Raw genomic sequence first — 22,289 nt, 5'->3', positions numbered from 1 at the left:
ACTATATGAAGGAGTAACAGTACTTTAGAGAAAATAATAACTACAAAGGCACCTGGGAATCTGAAACAGCCCACTGATGTTATAACTGCTGTGAGCCTGTCTGCCAGTGGCTCTGAATTATATTAGTTAATTAATTGACTGGCTTCGTGCCTGCAGAGTAGCATTTAATTGAAATTTAGTACAGACTCAATATCGGTCCTGTAAAATAAAAAGTGAAGCAGAAACAAAATACAAAAGTTGAAAAATTGCAATAGCTAATGATTTTGGTTTGCACAGTCAGTCGGTATACTGTGTGCAGCTCTTACCTCCTCAGTTAAGGAGGGATGTAACTGCTTTTGAAGTAGCTTAGAAAATATTTACTGGACTTATACCTGGAACGGACAGTTTGCCTTGCGCAGAGTGGTTGGACCTACTGTATTTTAGCGTGTAAGAGGTGACATGATTAAAATGTGGGAAGTCCCAAGGGGATATTGATGTAGGTCAATGTTTAGGGGAGAATTTAGAAAAACGGGGTCATCGATTTTTCAGGATCCTACATGCCCCAACACACTCGTCAGACTACCCTACGTCAGGACCCCAGAGATTGAAAACGCACCGACGCTTCATCAGAGGCTGCACGGAGGATGTTACCCAGCACGGTTACGAAACGTCTGCAGAACAACATACCCGCTCGGCGAGCCAACCAACCACAACACCCACCACCCAAGCTACAGATCTACTCCAAAACCTTAGAGACCTACGGGCGCAACATGCTCAAACTGGCAAGGAAATGGGAAAACTATGCCAAATGAGAGAGAACGCAACCTGCGAACAGCTCTACTTCCGACATGGATGCTACAGGAACCAGGTATTACCACGCAGTGTGAAGTACAAACCGGCCATCAACAACCCACAAGGCTGGAACGCAGCAGAACAAAATGGCCGCAAGATGGTAAGGGTAATGATGAATGACGCACACAGCCGCCTCCACAAATGCAACAGAGAAATTACGCACAAAAAAAACATTATTCCAAGAAGCTACCAATCAAGACTGGACAACCGACGCAGAACGAGCCGTTAACATCAGCCGACAGATCACAAGGGCCAAGAAAAGACTGACCCTGCAAGACAAGCTAACCACGCTTACCCAGAAAAACAGAACTGACACACGATTAAGGGACCTCTCCAACAGGAAACTGACAGACACAGCAAAAGCCGTTCTCACCCGGGGACTGAACTGCAACTACAGGGACGGCAACAAAACGGAATGGCTAGCTACACTGGAAGCCACACTCAAGACCAACAAAATCGGCAAAGAAACAGAACAAACTATAAGACAGACAGTAGCCTGGACACTAACCAGAAAGAGGGAAGTCCACACCCTCAGCACACGGCAAAGACAAACCCTGGACAGATTGAAGGAGGACAAGAACATCGCTAACAACCTGCAGACCAAGGGCGCATGTCAGTGATACTGAATAAAAGGGACTACATCTCCAGGGCACGGGCACTGCTCACTGACGAGAGCACAAACCGACCAGTACAGACTGACCCGACACCACACCTGGGCAACAAAATCCTATACATGTTACTAAGTCTCAAACAGGCAGGGCAGATCAACCAAGCAGACTCCTTAAGAATGAAACCTGAAGGAACCAACACACCCCGATTCTACAGCCTCCCGAGAGTGCACAAGCCGGAAGTCCCCCTCAGACCCATAGTCTCCCTACCGGGCACTCCATCGCACAGATTAGCCAGAGAACTACACGGAAGACTCCAGCACCTCGTGAACAAATCACTCCACTCCGTCCACTCAGCCCGAGAATTCTTCAACTCCAAAGACACAAAGATACAGGATGAAGAGACCATGATATCGTTTGATGTCACCGCCCTATTTACACCAACGGACATACCACTAGCAAGGGAAGCAATGACAACACGACTTGAACAAGAACACGACCTCCAGGAAACCTTCTCCGATGACAACTTGCTCAAACTGCAGGACCTATGCCTGACCACCCACTTCACCTTCAACAGCCAAACATACGAGAAAATCAACGGGACCCCCATGGGATCATCCATCTCCGGACTCACAGCACAGACAGTGATGTAAGACTGGAAAGCACGGCCTTCCGCAAATCCAGCCTAAACTGCGGATACGCTACGTAGACAACTCTTGTGTCATCATTAAATGGACCAAACTAGAGGAGAGAGACAAACTAATGAACAACACCCTCCCTGGAATAAAATTCACCAGAGAGGAGGAGAAGAACAAACAGCTCCCATTCCTGGGCATCATGGTAGAGCGCAGGACAAATGGGGAACTGCAAACGAAAGTACACCAAAAAGCCCCACACACAGACCAGGTACTGAACTTCAGCTGTAACCATCCCAGAGCACACACAAAGCTGCGTCAAACGCTATTTAAACAGGCAGAAATACACTGCAGCAACACGGAACCACACCAAGAGGAATACCTCTTCCAAGTTCAAAGATAATGGACATCCAAAGAGCTGGGTCAGGAGATGCCAACAGGAACAGCATCAGGAAGATTCTACACCCCCCGACACACTCATCACACTACCCTACATCGGCAACACATCAGAACTCACCACAAGACTCCTATGACCGCTGGGCATCAGTGTGGCACACAAGCTCACATCAACCCTACAACAAGTGCTCACCCAAACTAAAGACCAATGTCATCTGCAAGATCCCCTGCAGAGACTGCGAGAAACGCTACATCAGACAAACAGGAAGGAAACTGACAACAAGAGAACATGTGCACCAACTGGCTACAAAAAGACACGACCGATACTCGCTCATCTCAATCCACACGGGGAAGGAGAATCATCACCTCGACTGGGACAGCACCGTGATCCAGAGACAGGCACGGGAATTCCTGGAAGCATGGCATTCCACGAAGCAGGCTGTTAATAAACACATTGAACCATATACACTCCACTACGGAGGAAACCCGGGAGTGAGGCAATCCATCCCAACAGACCCCAGAGTTTAAAAACCAGGCGGGAAAACACACCGACACTTCATCAGAGGCTGCACTGAGGATGTTTCCCCGGAACGGGAACGAAACGTCTGCGGAACAATAAACCCGCTCGGTGAGCCACCCAACCACAACACCCACAGCCCGAGCTACAGATCTGCCCCAAAACCATAGAGCTTTTTTTGCAACTGAGTTGTGAGTTTCTGGAGCTCTGAGCCTTGAAAAGCAGAGCCCTTTCAACGAGGCAGATGATTGATCAGCAGGGAGGTCAAAGGTGGGGAATGTGGGGAAAATCGGATTTGTCACCATTTTGTAGAATGGTAGGGCAGGCTAGAGGGGCCAAATGGCCACCTGTGTGTGTGTGTGTGTGAAACGGCAGGATCTCCAGCTGGGATTTGACTTTGACTTCCACTCCCCGCTATCCCTGATTCCTGAGAGACTAAGCAATCTGTCCTTCTCAGCTTCAATATACATCAGCGACGGAGCGTGCCTGGGCTGGCGAGTTCCTAAGTTTGATTTGCCTTTTGGGTGAGAAGGAGCTTCCCACCTTTTGTTTTCTCTGAGCAATAAGAAGGGGTGCCCCATGCCCTCGATTCCCCAGCGAGTGTAAACGATCTCAGGGGATCCGCTGTGTCTAACCCTTCAGAGTCTCGCCTGTTTCAACACAGTCACCGACCGTTCCTCTGATTTCGGAGAAGATAGACTCGGTTTTCTCAGCTCTGTAGGACGATCCCCCACGTGTGAATCACCAAACCCCTCGCTGCACTGTTCTCAAAGCAGCCCAATACAGCGGCCTGCACTCAGCACACTTCCTCCAGCTGGGCCCCCACATTGTAGCCATCCCTTTCGTTGCTAAGACAGCTTTACGATTCGGCCAGACATCACTTGCCCCAAAAGAGCAATTACCAACCCACTACATTCGTACGAGACTGATGAAAACAGTTCAGCAAAATCCTGCCCGTGTTCCCGGTCGATGATATTCCCTCCCTGACTCGCTCCAGTCACTCAGCAAGGCCACAGGCTGAGGTGCCAAGCCTGAACCATCGAGGCGTACCCTCTCCACACAATATCAGCACCTTTATTACCAACTGCTAGCCTAAAACTCTCAGGGCATGTCTAACTAGCACAGGAGGAGTATGAACTAATACCACCATTTTGTCTGACGCCTTTATTCCTGGTCTTTGCCTGGCCTGGGAGTGTTAGGTGTGGACAGTGTGATGGGAGCTTTACTTTCAGTTTAAACAGTAGAGGGAGCTTTATTCCGTACCTAACCCCGTGCTGTCCCTGTCCTTGAAGTGTTTACTGGGGGGACAGTGTGGTGGCAGCTTTACTCTGTATCTGACTTCACGCTGAACCCATCCTGGAAGTGGTGACGGGAACAGTAATGGGGAAGCTTTACTTTCGGTTTAAAAGAGTAGAGGGAGCCTGACTCTGTATTTTAACCCCGTGCTGTCCCTGTCCCTGGGAGTGTTTGATGGGGGGGACAGTGTAGAGGTAGCCTGACTCTGTATCTAACCCCGTGCTGTCCCTGTCCCTGGGAGTGTTTGATGGGGGGGGACAGTGTAGAGGGAGCTTTACTCTGTATCTAACCTCAAGCTGTCCCTGTCCTGAGAGTGTTTGATGGGGGGACAGTGTAGAGAGAGCCTGACTCTGTATTTAACCCCGTGCTGTCCCTGTCCTGAGAGTGTTTGATGGGGGGGGACAGTGTAGAGGGAGCTTTACTCTGTATCTAACCCCGAGCTGTCCCTGTCCCTGGGAGTGTTTGATGGGGGGGACAGTGTAGAGGGAGCTTTACTCTGTATCTAACCCCGAGCTGTCCCTGTCCCTGAGAGTGTTTGATGGGGGGGGACAGTGTAGAGGGAGCTTTACTCTGTATCTAACCCCGAGCTGTCCCTGTCCCTGGGAGTGTTTGATGGGGGGGGACAGTGTAGAGGGAGCTTTACTCTGTATCTAACCTCAAGCTGTCCCTGTCCTGAGAGTGTTTGATGGGGGGACAGTGTAGAGAGAGCCTGACTCTGTATTTAACCCCGTGCTGTCCCTGTCCTGAGAGTGTTTGATGGGGGGGGACAGTGTAGAGGGAGCTTTACTCTGTATCTAACCCCGAGCTGTCCCTGTCCCTGGGAGTGTTTGATGGGGGGGACAGTGTAGAGGGAGCTTTACTCTGTATCTAACCCCGAGCTGTCCCTGTCCCTGAGAGTGTTTGATGGGGGGGGACAGTGTAGAGGGAGCTTTACTCTGTATCTAACCCCGAGCTGTCCCTGTCCCTGGGAGTGTTTGATGGGGGGGGACAGTGTAGAGGGAGCTTTACTCTGTATCTAACCCCGTGCTGTCCCTGTCCTGAGAGTGTTTGATGGGGGGGGGACAGTGTAGAGGGAGCCTGACTCTGTATTTAACCTCGTGCTGTCCCTGTCCTGAGAGTGTTTGATGGGGGGGGACAGTGTAGAGGGAGCTTTACTCTGTATTTAACCTCGTGCTGTCCCTGTCCTGAGAGTGTTTGATGGGGGGAGACAGTGTAGAGGTGGCTTTACTCTGTATTGAACCCTGTCCTAGGAGAGTTTGTCCAATGATTTCTTCAGTTAAATTTTGGGAAGACTGAAGGCTTTGTTTCCAGTCCTTGACTTGAGCTGTGTTCACTGCCCACTGTTTCCATTCCTGTGCTGCCCACATTTGAACACAAAATCATCTATTCACAACCCCTGGTCCAGAGGTTGGATTCCAATCTTCAGTGAATGCACCTGTTTCCACCTCCAGATCGTTGGGTGACATCACCCCCATCTCGACTTATCCTCTGCTGAAACCCTCACCTTTGCCTCCAGCACCTTTAGACTTGGTTGTTCCAATTTGCTGCAGGCTGGTCTCCCACCTTCCACCCACCTGCAGTCTGGGCTTTGGCTCTGATAAGGCTTCATTTGGAAAATCCATCCTTGTTTGCAGATCCTTTGCGGTCTCGCTGCACGCCGTCTCTGCAGTCTCCATGTAACTGCTATGCTGTCCTCTGTGAAGGTATCTCGATTTGAAGCCTGAGATCACAGAATTGTTTCAGTGCAGGCTTAGCTTCACTCAGTTCCAATGTCCTACCTTTGCTTCCATCCTATGTACACTGCTTCAATGTAAATCATCTCCTAACTGGGCCTGCCCAGGCACTCGCGGCGTGAAAATCTTCTCGTCTCACATCTCCTGCTCCTGCAAAAACCCTTCTCAGCTCAGCCCTCTGGCTCCCTTATGAGATTCCATTCTGTGCCGGCCACTCCTGATGTTAAGAACTTCGATCGAATTGCTCCTCCTTCTCCCTGTCCAAAGCGAAACAGTCCCGGCTTCTCCCGATCTTTCCTCGTAACCAAAGAGTCTCCCCGCCTCGTGTTGTTCTCGTTAACCTCTCCTGCCGTCTCCTTCCTGCAGTGTGGCACCCAGAAAGGAGCTAAACTTGTCGCAGGAACAAAGACGGTTACCTCAGCGCACAACGGGACCTCGAGCCGATGGGCAGATGGAGTTTAATTCAGATAAACGGGAGGTGCTGCATTTTGGAAAGGCACATCAGGGCAGGACTTGTAAGATCCTGGGGAATGTTGCAGAACAAAGAGACCTTGGTGGGGGGCGGGGGCATGTTCGTATTTCCTTGAAAGTGGACCCACAGGCCGACAGGATAGTGAAGGAGGCACTTGATCCGCTTGTCTTTATTGGTCAATGCATTGAGTACGGGAGTTGGTGTCATGTTGTGGCTGTGCAGGACATTGGTTGGGGCCACTTTTTGGAAATATTACAATCCGTTCTGGCCTCCCTGCCACAGGAAGGATGTTGTGAAATTTGAAAGGGTTCAGGAAAGATTCACAACGATGTTGCTGGGGTTGGAGGGTTTGAGCTACAGGGATAGGCTGAATAGGCTGGGGCTATTTTCCCTTCAGAATTGGAGGTTGAAAGGTGAGAGGTTTATAAAACCATGTGGGGCAATAATGGGGTGAATAGACAAGGTCTTTTCCCCAGGGTAGGGGAGCCCAAATCTCGAGGGGCATGGATTTAAGATGAAAGGGGAAAGATATAAAAGGGAGCTGAGGGGGTAACTTTCACCCAGAGGGTGGTGTGTGTATGGAATGCGCTGGGAAGCGGTGGAGGCTGGTAGAATCATAACATTTCACAGGCACCTGGATGGGTATATGAACAGGAAGGGTTTAGAGGGATATGGGCCAAATGCTGGCAAATGGGTCTAGATTTGTATAGGGTATCTGGTCAGCATGGGTGAGTTGGACCTGTTTCCACGCTGTACAACTTGCTGACTCGGGATATAGTCAGGTCTCCCTTACCGTGCACACCTTTTAGAATAAAACCCTTTATTTTATCCTCTCTTTCAATGTTCCTTGTTCTGAAGTGCAGCAGCTCACACTTCACTGCACTGAACTCCATCTGCCTCCTGTCCACCCACTCCACCAACATGTCAACTCTTGGAGTTCCACACTGTCAACGATTCTTCCAAGTTTCCGGTCCTCTGTAAACTCTGAAATTCCCCCCTCCACCACACGCACGCACACGCACACGTGCACACGACTGGGTTTCCTCTTCTGACAGGATGTGCTGTCTTACAGGTAAAGATGAGAAAAAAATCCAGAGTCGTACAGAATGGAAACAGACCCTTCAGTCCAACCAGTCTGTGCTGACCAAGTTCCCAAACTAAACTAGTCCCATCTTGCCTGCTCCTGGCACATATCCCTCCAAAACCTTCCTATTCTTTTTAGACATTGTAACTGTGCCCACATCTAACACTTCCTCCGGCAGTTCATTCCACGCACAAACGTGTGTGAAAACGTTATCTCTCATGTCCTTTTTTAAACCTTTCTCCTCTCACCTTAAAAATATGTCCCTTAGTTTTGAAACTCCCCCACCCCGGTGGAAAAGACCCTCATCATTCACCCTGTCTGTGCCCCTCATGATTTAGTAAACTTCACTGAGGTCACCCCTCAATCTCCAACGGTCCAATGAAGAAAATGTCCCAGCCTCTCCATATAACTCAAACCCTCCATTCCCAACAGCATCCTGGTAAATGTTTTTCTCATTCTCTCCAACCTGATAATATGCTTTCTGTACCAGGGCAACCAGAACGGCACGCTGTTTTCCAGGAGAGGCCTCATCAACATCCTGTACAACGAAGGCAAGCGTGCCAAACGGCTTCTTAACCACCCCGCCCCCCCCCCCCCGTCTACATGTGACACAAACTTCAAAGAATTATGTGCCCTGTATAAGTGCTGCCCTTGTTTGTTTTCCCAAAATGCAGTACCTCGCATTTATCCAAATTAAACTCCATCTGCTCCTCCTCAGCCCAATGACCCAATTGATCGAAATCCCTTTGTGATCTTGGATAACCTCTTTCAGTGTCCAGTATACCACCAGTTTGTGCAGAAATGTAATTTGGCAGTTCCCAAGCCATCATCTCTTGGTAAGGAACCCGACATTCAGCTACTGTCTTTCCCTTTGGCTCCATTCTATCGAACCTAACTCTGCTCTTGCCCTGTTGATGGCTGATCTTCTGCTGCCTTTGATTAGTTGTTGTCCCATGTGCCTACAGACAGTGAAAAGCTTTGTTTTGCGAGCAGTGCAGGCAGATCGTAGCAAACAAGGGCACACAGATCAGAGAGGGCTTAGACAGAGGTTATGGCTGCACAGCAGGAGCTGCCCCAATGCAACATCAACGTTAGCAAGGTCAGTAATGTTTGAAGTTAGAGAGGTCCGTTCAGCAGGGAAGCCGTTGTCGTCGAACCTGTTGGTGCACGTGTTCAAGTTTCAGCACCTTCTCCCTGACAGAAGGGGGCGTTACTGGGGTGGGAGGGGTTTTTGATGATGTTGGCAGCCCTCCAACAGCGATAAGATGTGTAAATGGTGTTTATGGATGGGACGTTGGCTTCTGTGATGGCCCGGGCTGTGTGCACAGCTTGCTGTAGTTCCTGGGCCCAGCATACTGAACCTTTACAATGATCACTCTCTCTCAAATGTTCCCCAGCTTTCACTCGCTTGATTTCCAAAGACCAGGTCCTGTCTTATTGGATTGGATACAGACTGTGGTAGAAATTCCCCTGATTGCAGTATAGGAACGCTTGTCCCTCAACGCCCTTCCACTCCCACTATCCCAGTCCGTTCATGGGTAAATTAAAATCCCTCATAACGCTGATTTTATCATGTTTAAGCTTCACCACAGCTTCCTTTCAGGTTTGTTCCCATGTGTCGTCACCAGTTAATCCTCTGTATGGTGCTCAGAGCGATGGGATTGCATCTTGTTTATTCCTTCGCTGAGTTCTGCCCTCACAATGACAAAAACATCGTTTTTCTCCAGTGATGCAATGCTCTCCTTAACCAGAAAAGCCACCCTTTTTCTTTTATTTCCTTTCTGAACCCCTTGTAACCAGGAATAGTCAACGCATTGAACTATCCTTCCTGAAGACGGGTCTCTGTCATCGTTGCAACCTGTGCCTGGAACTCCCCAATCTCATCAACAATACTCAGTGCGTTCACGTCACTACATTATAATCCCCTGATGTATTTTACTTTCTCTCTTAGTCCAATGTGTGTTACCTGAACCGCTTGGTCTTCTGATTTGGTTTTACCTGACTCTCCCACTGTGGCGTCACTTTCTAGTATTCTCTCCTGACTCCCAAACGTCTTTTGAATCAATTTTAAACTCTTTCCCCAACAGCGCGAGCAAAACTTTTCTTTTTATTCATTCACAGGATGTGGGCATCACTGGCTAGGCCAGCACTTATTGCCCTGTCCCTAATTGCCCAGAGGGCAGTTAAATGTCAACCACATTGCTTTGGGTATAGAGTCACGTGTAGGTCAGACCAGGTAAAGGTGGCAGTTTCCTTCCCTAAAGGACATCAGTGACCCAGATGGGTTTTTCCTGACAATCAACCATGGATTCACAGTCGTCATTAGGTTCTTAATTCCAAATACTTTTATTGAATTCAGATTCCGCCATCTGATGTTGCAGGATTCAAACCCGCGTACCCAGAACATTATTCAGTTCTCTGGATTAATAGTCTAGCAGTAATGCCACTAGGTTATCGCCTCCGCTAAAACACACTGCAAGAAACTAACCCCGGCTCTGTTCGGGTGCAGCCTGTCCAGGTACATCTCCCCCCACCCACCAGAGCCTGTAATCTAAACCCCTCCATCTCCTTCATTGCTTCACTGCCACACATTCATCTGCCTTACTTTCCAATTTCTGAACTCCCTTTGCGTGTAACATTGGGCATAACCTGGGCAGCACAGTGGCTCAGCGGTTAGCGCTGCAGCCTCACGGCACTGCAGACCCAGGTTCGATGCCAGCCTCGGGCGACTGTCTGTGCGGAGTTTGCACATTCTCCCCGTGTCTGCGCGGGTTTCCTCCGGGGGCTCCGGTTTCCTCTGTTAGTTTTATTGGTTGTGGGTATGAGATCCTTTACGTTTGTTAGGAGCTGTTGCAGGCTGGTTGTTGGTTTTGTGTGCCAGTTAGGTGCTTCAACCATAAAATTGCCCTGTACTATCCAGGGATGGGTGCTGGTTAGTTAGATTAGCCATGGGAAGTACAGGGATGATGTGGATCTGAGTGGAATGTGCTTCAGAGGGTCAGTGCAGACCCGATGGACTGAATGGCCTCTTTCAGCACTGTAGGATTACTGTGGCTTCTACAATGACTTTAGGGGTCCTGTTTGCTAATTTCCTCCCTAAGTGCCAACGGTGAGCCCACTTCCCCCTTTGTACTTGTATCGCTAGTGCACCACAATGTCTGACCTCCCGCAGAAGAAAACCCTGTCTCATTGCATAACATCGCTGACCCAAACAATGAAACACCCTGAAGTCACGCTGAGCTGCCTGTTAAACAGTCCCCTATTGGCATCGCACCCCCTGCTCAGCATCCTGTACAGCTTCAAGACCCACACGTACAGGCCCTGGTACTCACTCCGTTCCTTTAAGAATCCATTTCCCTCACTGTTAGGCAGAATGGAAAACCAGTTTGTGATTAGGACCTCTGCAGGCTCCTGCATTGCACTCCCCTTCTCTTTGAGTGACCACTCGTTCTCGATATCTCTCCGTGGGACCCTATGCTGTGGTGTGACAACTTTTAATCCCATTTGTCTCCGGTCTGTCGGATTTACTCTGGATATGAGTAACCCAAGGCGCTTCTGCCAGCGGAATGTCCTTTATTAAAGCAAAGTATGCCACCGATTTAAAAATGACAAAAACCTTACCTCCTGCTCCCAATCCTTTACTTGGACTGGCCCAAGCATCAGGCCAGAGCGGGTGATTAGCCCGTTCTGTCTCAACTTCTCAATCAATCTCCCTGAGCGAATTACAGTTTGATTGAGAGGCAAGTTCCATGCAGGAAAGCTGTCCATTCAAATCCTGACACTTATCCAGTCTCCAGAAAATGGTCGGCCTGACCAGCAGCAAAGATCACAAACGTGCCATGTTTGTCAGCATTGGTTTGATCAGTTAACTGGTTGAGACTATTATAGAGTCATACAGCACGGGAAAAGGTCCGACCTATCCAAGCCGACAGTGATCCCAAACTGTGCTTGGCCCATATCCCGACACGCAGTTCTTATTCAAAGTTGTTGAGAAGGTGTGGAGCTCGGGTTGGGGTTGCAGACGTGCTCACCGAGCTGGTGTGTTTCGTTGCAAATGTTTCACCACCCTGCTCGGTAACACCGTCAGTGTGCCCCTGGTGAAGTGCCACTGTTCTGTCCCACTGGTTATCTATATCCCTCGGTTTGCTGGGGTGGTTGGCATCACTTCTGTTTCTCAGTGATTTGTGTATGGGGTCCAGTTCTGTGTATTTGCTGACGGAGTTCCAGTTGGAATACCAAGCCTCCAGGAATTCCCTGGCGTGTCTCTATTTGGCTCATGCTGTTATGGATGTGTTGTCCCAGTCAACTTCATGTCGTCCTTTGCCTGTGCGTATTGAGACCAGTGAGAATTGGCCGTGTCTCTTAGTGGTTAGTTGGTGCTCATGTATCCTTATTGTCAGTCTTGTTTCCAGTTTGGCCAATGTAATGTTTCTCCCAGTCCTTGCGTGGTATTTCATACACTACATTAGTATTATTGGTTGTGGGTATGAGATCCTTTATGTTCGTCAGCAGCTGTCACAGGATGGTTGTTAGTCTGTGGGATACCCTGATAGCTCAGCCGGTGTGGGAACCGAACCCACGCTGTTGGGTGTCTCTTTGCGTCATGAGCCAGCCATCCGACCAACTGAGCTACCCAAACCCCGACTAAGATCAAAGAGCCATACAGCACAGGAGCAGGTCCTTCAGCCCTCCAAGCCTGCGCTGGCGCATTTTGCCCTGCTGTGCTGAAACTGTCTTCACTTGCAGGATCCATATCCGTCTATTCCCTTCCTATTCCTGTATTGATCCAGGTGCTTCTCGAATGCTGCGATTGTGCCTGCTACCATCACCTCCTCCGATGGCAGCGCGTTCCAGGCACTCGCCACCCTTTTGTGCGAAAAACGTGGCTCACACATCTCTTTTAAACATCACTCCCCCACCCACGCCCTCCCCCAGCACCTTGACCCTGTGTCCGCTAGTAATTGATCCTTCCGTCCTGAGAAAAAGCCTCATGCTTTCCCCTCTATCCATGTCATTCACAATCTTATAAACTTCTATCAGGCCGCCCCTCAACCTCCTGCATTCCAGTGACAACAAACCTGGTCTGTCCAACCTTTCTCCATAGCTACAGACCCCCAGACCAGGCAACATCCTGGTAAACCTTCTCTGTACCCTCTCCAAAGCATCCACATCCTGTTGGTAGTGTGGTGACCAGTGTGGACTAACTAAAATTCTCTCAAGCTGCAGCATTACTTACCTGTCCTTATACTCAGCGCCCCTTCCAATGAAGGTAAGCTTGACAGAGGCCTGTTTTACTGCCTCATCCACCTGTGCTGCCACTTTTCGTGACCTGGGGACCTGCACACCCAGATCCCTCTGCATATCAATACTCCTAAGGGTTCTACCATTCGCTGTATAATTTCCACCTGGACTTGACCTTCCAAAATGCACATTTTTCCAGATTAAGCTCCAACTGCAATTTTTCTGTCCATGCCTCCAGCTGATCTATATCCTGCTCTATCCTCTGACAATCCTCCTCAATATGCACAACTCCCCTAATCTTTGTATCATCCACAAAATTTACGATTAGACCGGACACATTTTCCTCCAAATTATTTATGTAGATCATGAACAGCAGAGGTCCCAGCACTGATCCCTGTGGCTAACCACGAGTCAGAGCCCTCCGTTCCGAAAGGCATCCCTCCACCCCGACCCTCTGTCAGCTAGGGCTAAGTCAGTTCTGTATCCATCTTCAACTCACCCCGATACCATGTGACTCTCCCTTTTACACCAGCCTACCACGAGGGACCTTGTCAAAGGCTTTACTGAAGTCCATCTGGATACCCTCATCAATCATCATCTTCACCTCCTCAAGAGGTTGAACGAGTCAGTGTGGCATGACCCATGCATGCACGTGCCTACTCTGCATTTCGCACGGCCAATCCACCCTAACCCGCAATCCCTGGGCACTACGGGACAATTTAGCACGGCCAATCCACCCTAACCCGCAATCCCTGGGCACTACGGGACAATTTAGCACGGCCAATCCACCCTAACCCGCAATCCCTGGGCACTACGGGACAATTTAGCACGGCCAACCCACCCTAACCCGCACATCCCTGGGCACTACGGGACAATTTAGCACGGCCAACCCACACTAACCTGCACATCCCTGGGCACTATGGGACAATTTAGCACGGCCAACCCACCCTAACCCGCACATCCCTGGGCACTATGGGACAATTTAGCACGGCCAATCCACCCTAACCCGCACATCCCTGGACACTATGGGACAATTTAGCATGGCCACCCCACCCTAACCCGCACATCCCTGGGCACTATGGGACAATTTAGCACGGCCAATCCACCCTAACCCGCACATCCCTGGGACACTATGGGACAATTTAGCACAGCCAACCCACCCTAACCCGCACATCCCTGGGACACTATGGGACAATTTAGCACGGCCAACCCACCCTAACCTGCACATCCCTGGGCAGTACAGGGCAATTTAGCCTGGCCAATCCACCCTAACCTGCACATCTTTGGACTGTGGGAGGAAACCGGAGCACCCGGAGGAAACCCACACAGACATGGGGAGAATATGCAAACTCCACACAGCCAGTCGCCCGAGGGTGGGATCGAACCCGGGTCCCTGGTGCTAATCCCTGTGTCCTTGGTGGCGAGCTGGAGTTTTGATTTAGCAAAATCAACACCCATCATCACTGAGGTGGTTTCATACCGTCCCCTCTATTAATGAATTGTTGAAAATAATTTATTTTCGAAGAAAGTGATGAGGTATGTAGGTGTTTGAGCATGTTGTCTCCCGAGAGACAGCCTCTGATTGACTGACTATGTCCGGGTTTTGTTACAGTTTCTGATGCCCCGACGGCCGGCACTCCGGGCAGGAATGACGGAGAACTGGAAATTCGGGATGAGAGGTGAGAGCTTCCGGAATATTCTTCAGCTCAGTGGCTGCTCTTAAGATTTTTTTATGCGTCGTTCTGCATCCTAACTCCACTACCAGCGGCACCATTCCCCGGGCCAGGCAGCCCTCATCTCATCATAACGTCTCTCTCCATCCTCACCCACCACCTGCTTCCCTCTGCCTCGGGATCCTTGAGTCACCCACGACCTCAGGAATCTCAATGCCCTCTTGCCCCAGGACTCTGCACTAATGATAACCTTCCACCACCATCCATGCCCCCCATCTAATACCACACCCCAAAATCTGCCTCTCCACTGCCCCCCCACCTCATGGGTTAACCCCGTCTTCACCCCACAGCATCACCAAGTCTCTTCTCCCGTTAGCTCCCAAATCCCACATTTTGTGATCTTTCACCGAGACACTCATGGAATCACTACAGTGCAGATGGAGGCCATTCAGCCCATCAGGTCTGCACCAACCCTCCAAAGGCCATCCCATCTAGACCCAATCTCAATAATCATGCATTTCCCACGGCCAACCCACCCTAACCGGCACATCCCTGGGCACTATGGGACAATTTAGCACGGCCAATCCACCCTAACCTGCACATCCCTGGGCACTATGGGACAATTTAGCACGGCCAATACACCCTAACCCGCACATCCCTGGGCACTATGGGACAATTTAGCACGGCCAATCCACCCTAACCTGCACATCCCTGGGCACTATGGGACAATTTAGCACAGCCAACCCACCCTAACCCGCACATCCCTGGGCACTATGGGACAATTTAGCACGGCCAATCCACACTAACCCGCACATCCCTGGACACTATGGGACAATTTAGCACGGCCAACCCACCCTAACCCGCACATCCCCGGGCACTATGGGACAATTTAGTATGGACAACCCACCCTAACCCGCACATCCCTGGGCACTATGGGACAATTTAGCACGGCCAATACACCCTAACCCGCACATCCCTGGGCACTATGGGACAATTTAGCACGGCCAATCCACACTAACCCGCACATCCCTGGACACTATGGGACAATTTAGCACGGCCAACCCACCCTAACCCGCACATCCCCGGGCACTATGGGACAATTTAGTATGGACAACCCACCCTAACCCGCACATCCCTGGGCACTATGGGACAATTTAGCACGGCCAATACACCCTAACCCGCACATCCCTGGGCACTATGGGACAATTTAGCACGGCCAATCCACCCTAACCCGCACATCCCCGGGCACTATGGGACAATTTAGCACGGCCAATCCACCCTAACCCGCACATCCCTGGGCACAGACCTCAGTCTGTCCTCAGCGCAGCACCTGCCACGCAGAATCCGCAGTCTCTCCGATGTTAGTCTCCCCCACCCCCCCCGCCTCCCCTCCTCCTTCCTCCTTCCCCCTTCCCCCTTCCCCACCCCATGGTTGACTGTGCCGGCTGCCCTCAGCTGTGATGCCTCCTCCCGCCCCAAAATGGTGTGTTTGCCTTCCTACAGTGACGAGGCAGCCACGGGCAGGACTGAGGAATCCACAGACGATGATCTGAGCTACGCTGATGACCTGAAGGATCAGAATTACAGCCCTTCGTCAGACAGGTCTGTACGGGCAGCAATGTTTTAGGGGCGGTGGCGGGGGGGAACGGGGAGGTCGGCAAGAAGGAAGATTGGGGGAAAGGGATGCAAAGGTGGGACCAAAGGTTGGGGGGTGGGATTGTGAGAGTGCCAGATCAGGCACACTAGACGCTCAGACAGCAGCGAGAGAAGAAGGAACAGGCACAGGGCGAAGAACGGGTTTAGCAGAAAGAAGAGCAGCAGATCTCAGCACAGGGAACGCGTCGGCCCTTCTCCATCGTCAAGTGTAATCGAGAGTATCAGCAGAACCTGGGAGTCGCAGTGTACAGGTACGGAATAGACCTGGCTAGGACTGGGATGAGGAGAAATGCCTGCACCCAGAGAGTGGGAATCCTGTAGGATTCTATCCTGTGAAGCCCAATATTGTGAATATTTTCAAGGAGGAGTTAGACGTATTTATTAAGGCTAAAGGGTACGGGGAGAAAGCGGGTCCTGGGGATGGAATTGGATGATCAGCCATGTTTACATATTGAATGGGGGAGCGGCTTTGAATGACCTACTCCTCCTCCTATTCAGAGATAATGGGAACTGCAATGCTGGAGAATCCAAGATAACAAGTATGAAGCTGGATGAACACAGCAGGCCAAGCAGCATCTCAGGAGCACAAAAGCTGACGTTCCTGATGATGGGTCTAGGCCCGAAACATCAGCTTTTGTGCTCCTAAGATGCTGCTTGGCCTGCTGTGTTCATCCAGCCCCACACTTTATCTCCTCCTCCTATTCACTCTGTTTCTGTAATGGATGGAGGATCTGATCGAAATGCACAAAAGGCAGGACTGAATGGAGAGAGACTGCATTAGTTAGAACTGTGTTCACTCGGGTTCAGAAAAATGACAGGAGACCTCACAGGTATCCATAAAATTTCAACAGGATTAGAAAGGGTAAACACATGAAGGATGTACCTGAGGGTGAGAGGGAGAGGGGGGTCACAGAATCACAAGCCATTTAGGACTGAGATGGAGGGTGGAATTTGCCACCCTCTTAGTGGTTTGGGTATGAATTTGTGGAGGGGGTGGTTTTCCATGATCCTGCCGCCTTTGTCCTTCGAGATTGGGAGAGTGCTGCCTGAGGATCTTTGGTGAATCTCTGCAGCGCATCTTGTAGATGGTACACACTGCTGCGACCGAGCGCCGGTGGTGGGGAGGGAGTGGGATGTTTGTGGATGTGGTGCCAATGGAGCGGGGGCTGTCTGTCCTGGATGGTGTCGAGCTTCTTGAGTGTTTGTTGGAGCTGCCCCCATCCAGGGGCAAGTGGGGAGTATTCCATCCCACTCCTGCCTTGTGCCTTGTAGATGGTGGGACAGGCTTTGGGGGGAGTCAGGACGGGAGTCACTTGTCGCTGTATTCATAGCACTTGCACCATTTACTTCCATTGCATCTCATTGGTCAGTGTCTGGGGAGGGGAAAGATGGCTTGGTGATTTTTTGGAGGAAAGCAAGAGGAGAGGCAGGAGTTTGGTGTTTTGTGTGTGTGTGTGCGTAAGGGACTGTGTGTGGGGTATGCGTGAGACTGAGGTGATATGTGTGGTCTTGATGCAAGAGGCAGCGGATGTGGTGTGTATGGGAAAAAGGGGGAATGCCAGAGTGTGGGGATGGTATAGCAGGAGGTGGAAGGGGCAGTGTGTAAGTGTCTGGGAGGTTTCAGAGTCGGCACGGGCGCTCCTGTGAACCTCGCCTCCCACATTCAGCCCGTGTCAGTCTGACACTCGGTCTCATTCCAGTTCTGAGAGGACCAAGAGAAAGCTTCAGCCTCGGTTACGAGGGAGACCATCGAAAGAGTCCCCGAACAACGGCAAAGCCCCACTACCTGTGGAAAAACCGAGAAAGGGCAGGTAATGCCCCACTGACATGGTGGCACTCTCCCTCTCTCTCTCTCTCTCGACCTGGCTACTTTCTGATCAGCCCCCACATCTCTCTGTGTCTCTCTCCCCTCGACCCGCACCCCAAGTTTCTCATCACTCTGCCACCCCCTCTCTATTTCACTCCCCTACATATTCTTTTCCTTCTCTGACCCTATCCCTGTCTGTCTCTCCCTGCTCACATCTGTGTCTGTGTGTGTCTTTGTCATCTGTCTCTCTCACATCCTCACCATGTGTCTGTCTGCAGCTTTCACCTCTCTCCCTCGCGCACACGCATTCGCTCTCGCTGTTAGACTCACACTAGTTCTGCCAGTCTTGCTGCTCTGTGACCAGTCACTTGTACGATCCCCTCTCCCTCTGCAACCCTCACCAGCCTCACGTTCTCTTCTGCAGGCGAGTTCGTAATGATCAGAGTGAGGAACCACAGATCCCCATGAGGAAGATCAGGTCAGTGTCACTGTTGATTTCATTCTGCTGTCTGCACCCGACCTCTGTGCTGTCTCGACCCGCACCCAAGCCCCTGCTGTCCCTACCCACGGCCCCTGCTCTCTCCCAACTTCCGATTGCTCCCTCTTCCTCCTTCCCACGCCCTGTCCCTCCCTTGCTGCCATTGACGGTCTGGTTTTCTCCTGATAGGAAGAAAGCTCCGATGGAGATCCTTCGGTGTGAGTTTGAAGGCTGTGGGAAGGTTGTCTCCAATCGGCAGTACCTGAAGGTAGGCAGCCCAGCTGATCTGGCGCAGTGCCGCCAGCCCCAGCCCCTTCGCACAGGAATTACCGAGCTGCAGGAGGCCAGCGAGCTCCTCCAACAGTGTCCACAATGCGGCTTCGTCGGGGCTGACGAGATTTCTCCCCTGTTGAAACCTGATGCCATCATGTATCACTGATCTGAAGTCAGTAAATCTCGGGACAGCCATGAGCTTGATCGCGTTGAGGCTGGGTCTTTCTCTCTCTCTTTGTGGAGCTGACATGTTGCTAAGACCAGAGTCCGGCGAATGGTGCTATTCTTCTGTCTCCCTCCCTCCCTTCCTCGCGCGCGCTCGCCCGCCCTCCCTCCCTCCCTTCCTCGCGCGCGCTCGCCCGCCCTCCCTCCCTCCCTTCCTCGCGCGCGCTCGCCCGCCCTCCCTCCCTCCCTTCCTCGCGCGCGCTCGCCCGCCCTCCCTCCCTCCCTCCCTTCCTCGCGCGCGCTCGCCCGCCCGCCCACCCTCCCTCCCTTCCTCGCGCGCGCTCGCCCGCCCGCCCACCCTCCCTCCCTTCCTCGCGCGCGCTCGCCCGCCCGCCCACCCTCCCTCCCTTCCTCGCGCGCGCTCGCCGCCCGCCCACCCTCCCTCCCTTCCTCGCGCGCGCTCGCCCGCCCGCCCTCCCTCCCTCCCTTCCTCGCGCGCGCTCGCCCGCCCTCCCTCCCTCCTTCCTCGCGCGCGCTCGCCCGCCCGCCCTCCCTCCCTCCCTTCCTCGCGCGCGCTCGCCCGCCCGCCCTCCCTCCCTCCCTTCCTCGCGCGCGCTCGCCCGCCCGCCCTCCCTCCCTCCCTTCCTCGCGCGCGCTCGCCCGCCCGCCCTCCCTCCCTCCCTTCCTCGCGCGCGCTCGCCCGCCCGCCCTCCCTCCCTCCCTTCCTCGCGCGCGCTCGCCCGCCCGCCCTCCCTCCCTCCCTTCCTCGCGCGCGCTCGCCCGCCCGCCCTCCCTCCCTCCCTTCCTCGCGCGCGCTCGCCCCGCCCGCCCTCCCTCCCTCCCTTCCTCGCGCGCGCTCGCCCGCCCGCCCTCCCTCCCTCCCTTCCTCGCGCGCGCTCGCCCGCCCGCCCTCCCTCCCTCCCTTCCTCGCGCGCGCTCGCCCGCCCGCCCTCCCTCCCTCCCTCCCTCCTTCCTCGCGCGCGCTCGCCCGCCCTCCCTCCCTCCTTCCTCGCGCGCGCTCGCCCGCCCTCCTCCCTCCCTTCCTCGCGCGCGCTCGCCCGCCCTCCCTCCCTCCCTTCCTCGCGCGCCCTCGCCCGCCTCGCCCGCCCTCCCTCCCTCCCTTCCTCGCGCGCGCTCGCCCGCCCTCCCTCCCTCCCTTCCTCGCGCGCGCTCGCCGCCCTCCCTCCCTCCCTTCCTCGCGCGCGCTCGCCCGCCCTCCCTCCCTCCCTTCCTCGCGCGCGCTCGCCCGCCCTCCTCCCTCCCTTCCTCGCGCGCGCTCGCCCGCCCTCCCTCCCTCCTTCCTCGCGCGCGCTCGCCCGCCCTCCCTCCCTCCCTTCCTCGCGCGCGCTCGCCCGCCCTCCCTCCCTCCCTTCCTCGCGCGCGCTCGCCCGCCCTCCCTCCCTCCCTTCCTCGCGCGCGCTCGCCGCCCTCCTCCCTCCCTTCCTCGCGCGCGCTCGCCCGCCCTCCCTCCCTCCCTTCCTCGCGCGCGCTCGCCCGCCCTCCCTCCCTCCCTTCCTCGCGCGCGCTCGCCCGCCCTCCCTCCCTCCCTTCCTCGCGCGCGCTCGCCCGCCCTCCCTCCCTCCCTTCCTCGCGCGCGCTCGCCCGCCCTCCCTCCCTCCCTTCCTCGCGCGCGCTCGCCCGCCCTCCCTCCCTCCCTTCCTCGCGCGCGCTCGCCCGCCCTCCCTCCCTCCCTTCCTCGCGCGCGCTCGCCCGCCCTCCCTCCCTCCCTTCCTCGCGCGCGCTCGCCCGCCCCTCCCTCCCTCCCTTCCTCGCGCGCGCTCGCCCGCCCTCCCTCCCTCCCTTCCTCGCGCGCGCTCGCCCGCCCTCCCTCCCTCCCTTCCTCGCGCGCGCTCGCCCGCCCTCCCTCCCTCCCTTCCTCGCGCGCGCTCGCCCGCCCTCCCTCCCTCCCTTCCTCGCGCGCGCTCGCCCGCCCTCCCTCCCTCCCTTCCTCGCGCGCGCTCGCCCGCCCTCCCTCCCTCCCTTCCTCGCGCGCGCTCGCCGCCCTCCCTCCCTCCTCGCGCTCGCCCGCCCTCCTCCCGCGCCCCCCTCCTCCCTCCCTTCCTCGCGCGCGCTCGCCCGCCCTCCCTCCCTCCCTTCCTCGCGCGCGCTCGCCCGCCCTCCCTCCCTCCCTTCCTCGCGCGCGCTCGCCCGCCCTCCCTCCCTCCCTTCCTCGCGCGCGCTCGCCCGCCCTCCCTCCCTCCCTTCCTCGCGCGCGCTCGCCCGCCCTCCCTCCCTCCCTTCCTCGCGCGCGCTCGCCCGCCCTCCCTCCCTCCCTTCCTCGCGCGCGCTCGCCCGCCCTCCCTCCCTCCCTTCCTCGCGCGCGCTCGCCCGCCCTCCCTCCCTCCCTTCCTCGCGCGCGCTCGCCCGCCCTCCCTCCCTCCCTTCCTCGCGCGCGCTCGCCCGCCCTCCCTCCCTCCCTTCTCGCGCGCCTCGCCCTCCCTCCCCCTCCCTTCCTCGCGCGCGCTCGCCCGCCCTCCCTCCCTCCCTTCCTCGCGCGCGCTCGCCCGCCCTCCCTCCCTCCCTTCCTCGCGCGCGCTCGCCCGCCCTCCCTCCTCCCTTCCTCGCGCGCGCTCGCCCGCCCTCCCTCCCTCCCTTCCTCGCGCGCGCTCGCCCGCCCTCCCTCCCTCCCTTCCTCGCGCGCGCTCGCCCGCCCTCCCTCCCTCCCTTCCTCGCGCGCGCTCGCCCGCCCTCCCTCCCTCCCTTCCTCGCGCGCGCTCGCCCGCCCTCCCTCCCTCCCTTCCTCGCGCGCGCTCGCCCGCCCTCCCTCCCTCCCTTCCTCGCGCGCGCTCGCCCGCCCCCCCCTCCCTCCCCCTTCCTCGCGCGCGCTCGCCCGCCCGCCCTCCCTCCCTCCCTTCCTCGCGCGCGCTCCGCCCGCCCTCCCTCCCTCCCTTCCTCGCGCGCGCTCGCCCGCCCTCCCTCCCTCCCTTCCTCGCGCGCGCTCGCCCGCCCTCCCTCCCTCCCTTCCTCGCGCGCGCTCGCCCGCCCTCCCTCCCTCCCTTCCTCGCGCGCGCTCGCCCGCCCTCGCCCTCCCTCCCTCCTCCTTCCTCGCGCGCGCTCGCCCGCCCTCGCCCGCCCTCCCTCCCTCCCTTCCTCGCGCGCAGGCTCGCCCGCCCTCCCTCCCTCCCTTCCTCGCGCGCGCTCGCCCGCCCTCCTCCCTCCCTTCTCGCGCGCGCTCGCCCGCCCTCCTCCCTCCCTCCCTTCCTCGCGCGCGCTCGCCCGCCCTCCCTCCCTCCCTTCCTCGCGCGCGCTCGCCCGCCCTCCCTCCCTCCCTTCCTCGCGCGCGCTCGCCCCGCCCTCCCTCCCTCCCTTCCTCGCGCGCCCTCGCCCGCCCTCGCCCGCCCTCCTCCCTCCCTTCCTCGCGCGCGCTCGCCCGCCCTCCCTCCCTCCCTTCCTCGCGCGCGCTCGCCCGCCCTCCCTCCCTCCC

The 22,289-nt window shown here is 55.2% G+C and overlaps 1 protein-coding gene across 1 annotated transcript in view; it reads left to right on the top strand.

The window, feature by feature from the left end:
- Positions 1-22,289, top strand: part of LOC125449519 (zinc finger protein 692-like) — a 46,910-nt gene that overhangs the window by 21,659 nt on the left and 2,962 nt on the right. Inside the window, exons 5-9 of the mRNA XM_059642908.1 lie at positions 14,426-14,492; positions 15,990-16,088; positions 17,843-17,953; positions 18,374-18,427; positions 18,617-18,856. Coding sequence (XP_059498891.1) covers positions 14,426-14,492; positions 15,990-16,088; positions 17,843-17,953; positions 18,374-18,427; positions 18,617-18,856 — 571 coding nt within the window. The remainder of the gene's footprint in view (positions 1-14,425; positions 14,493-15,989; positions 16,089-17,842; positions 17,954-18,373; positions 18,428-18,616; positions 18,857-22,289) is intronic.

Source organism: Stegostoma tigrinum, chromosome 46 (assembly GCF_030684315.1).
Source record: "Stegostoma tigrinum isolate sSteTig4 chromosome 46, sSteTig4.hap1, whole genome shotgun sequence".
Lineage (NCBI taxonomy): Eukaryota > Metazoa > Chordata > Chondrichthyes > Orectolobiformes > Stegostomatidae > Stegostoma > Stegostoma tigrinum.
This window is presented reverse-complemented; position numbering and strand designations above follow the sequence as displayed.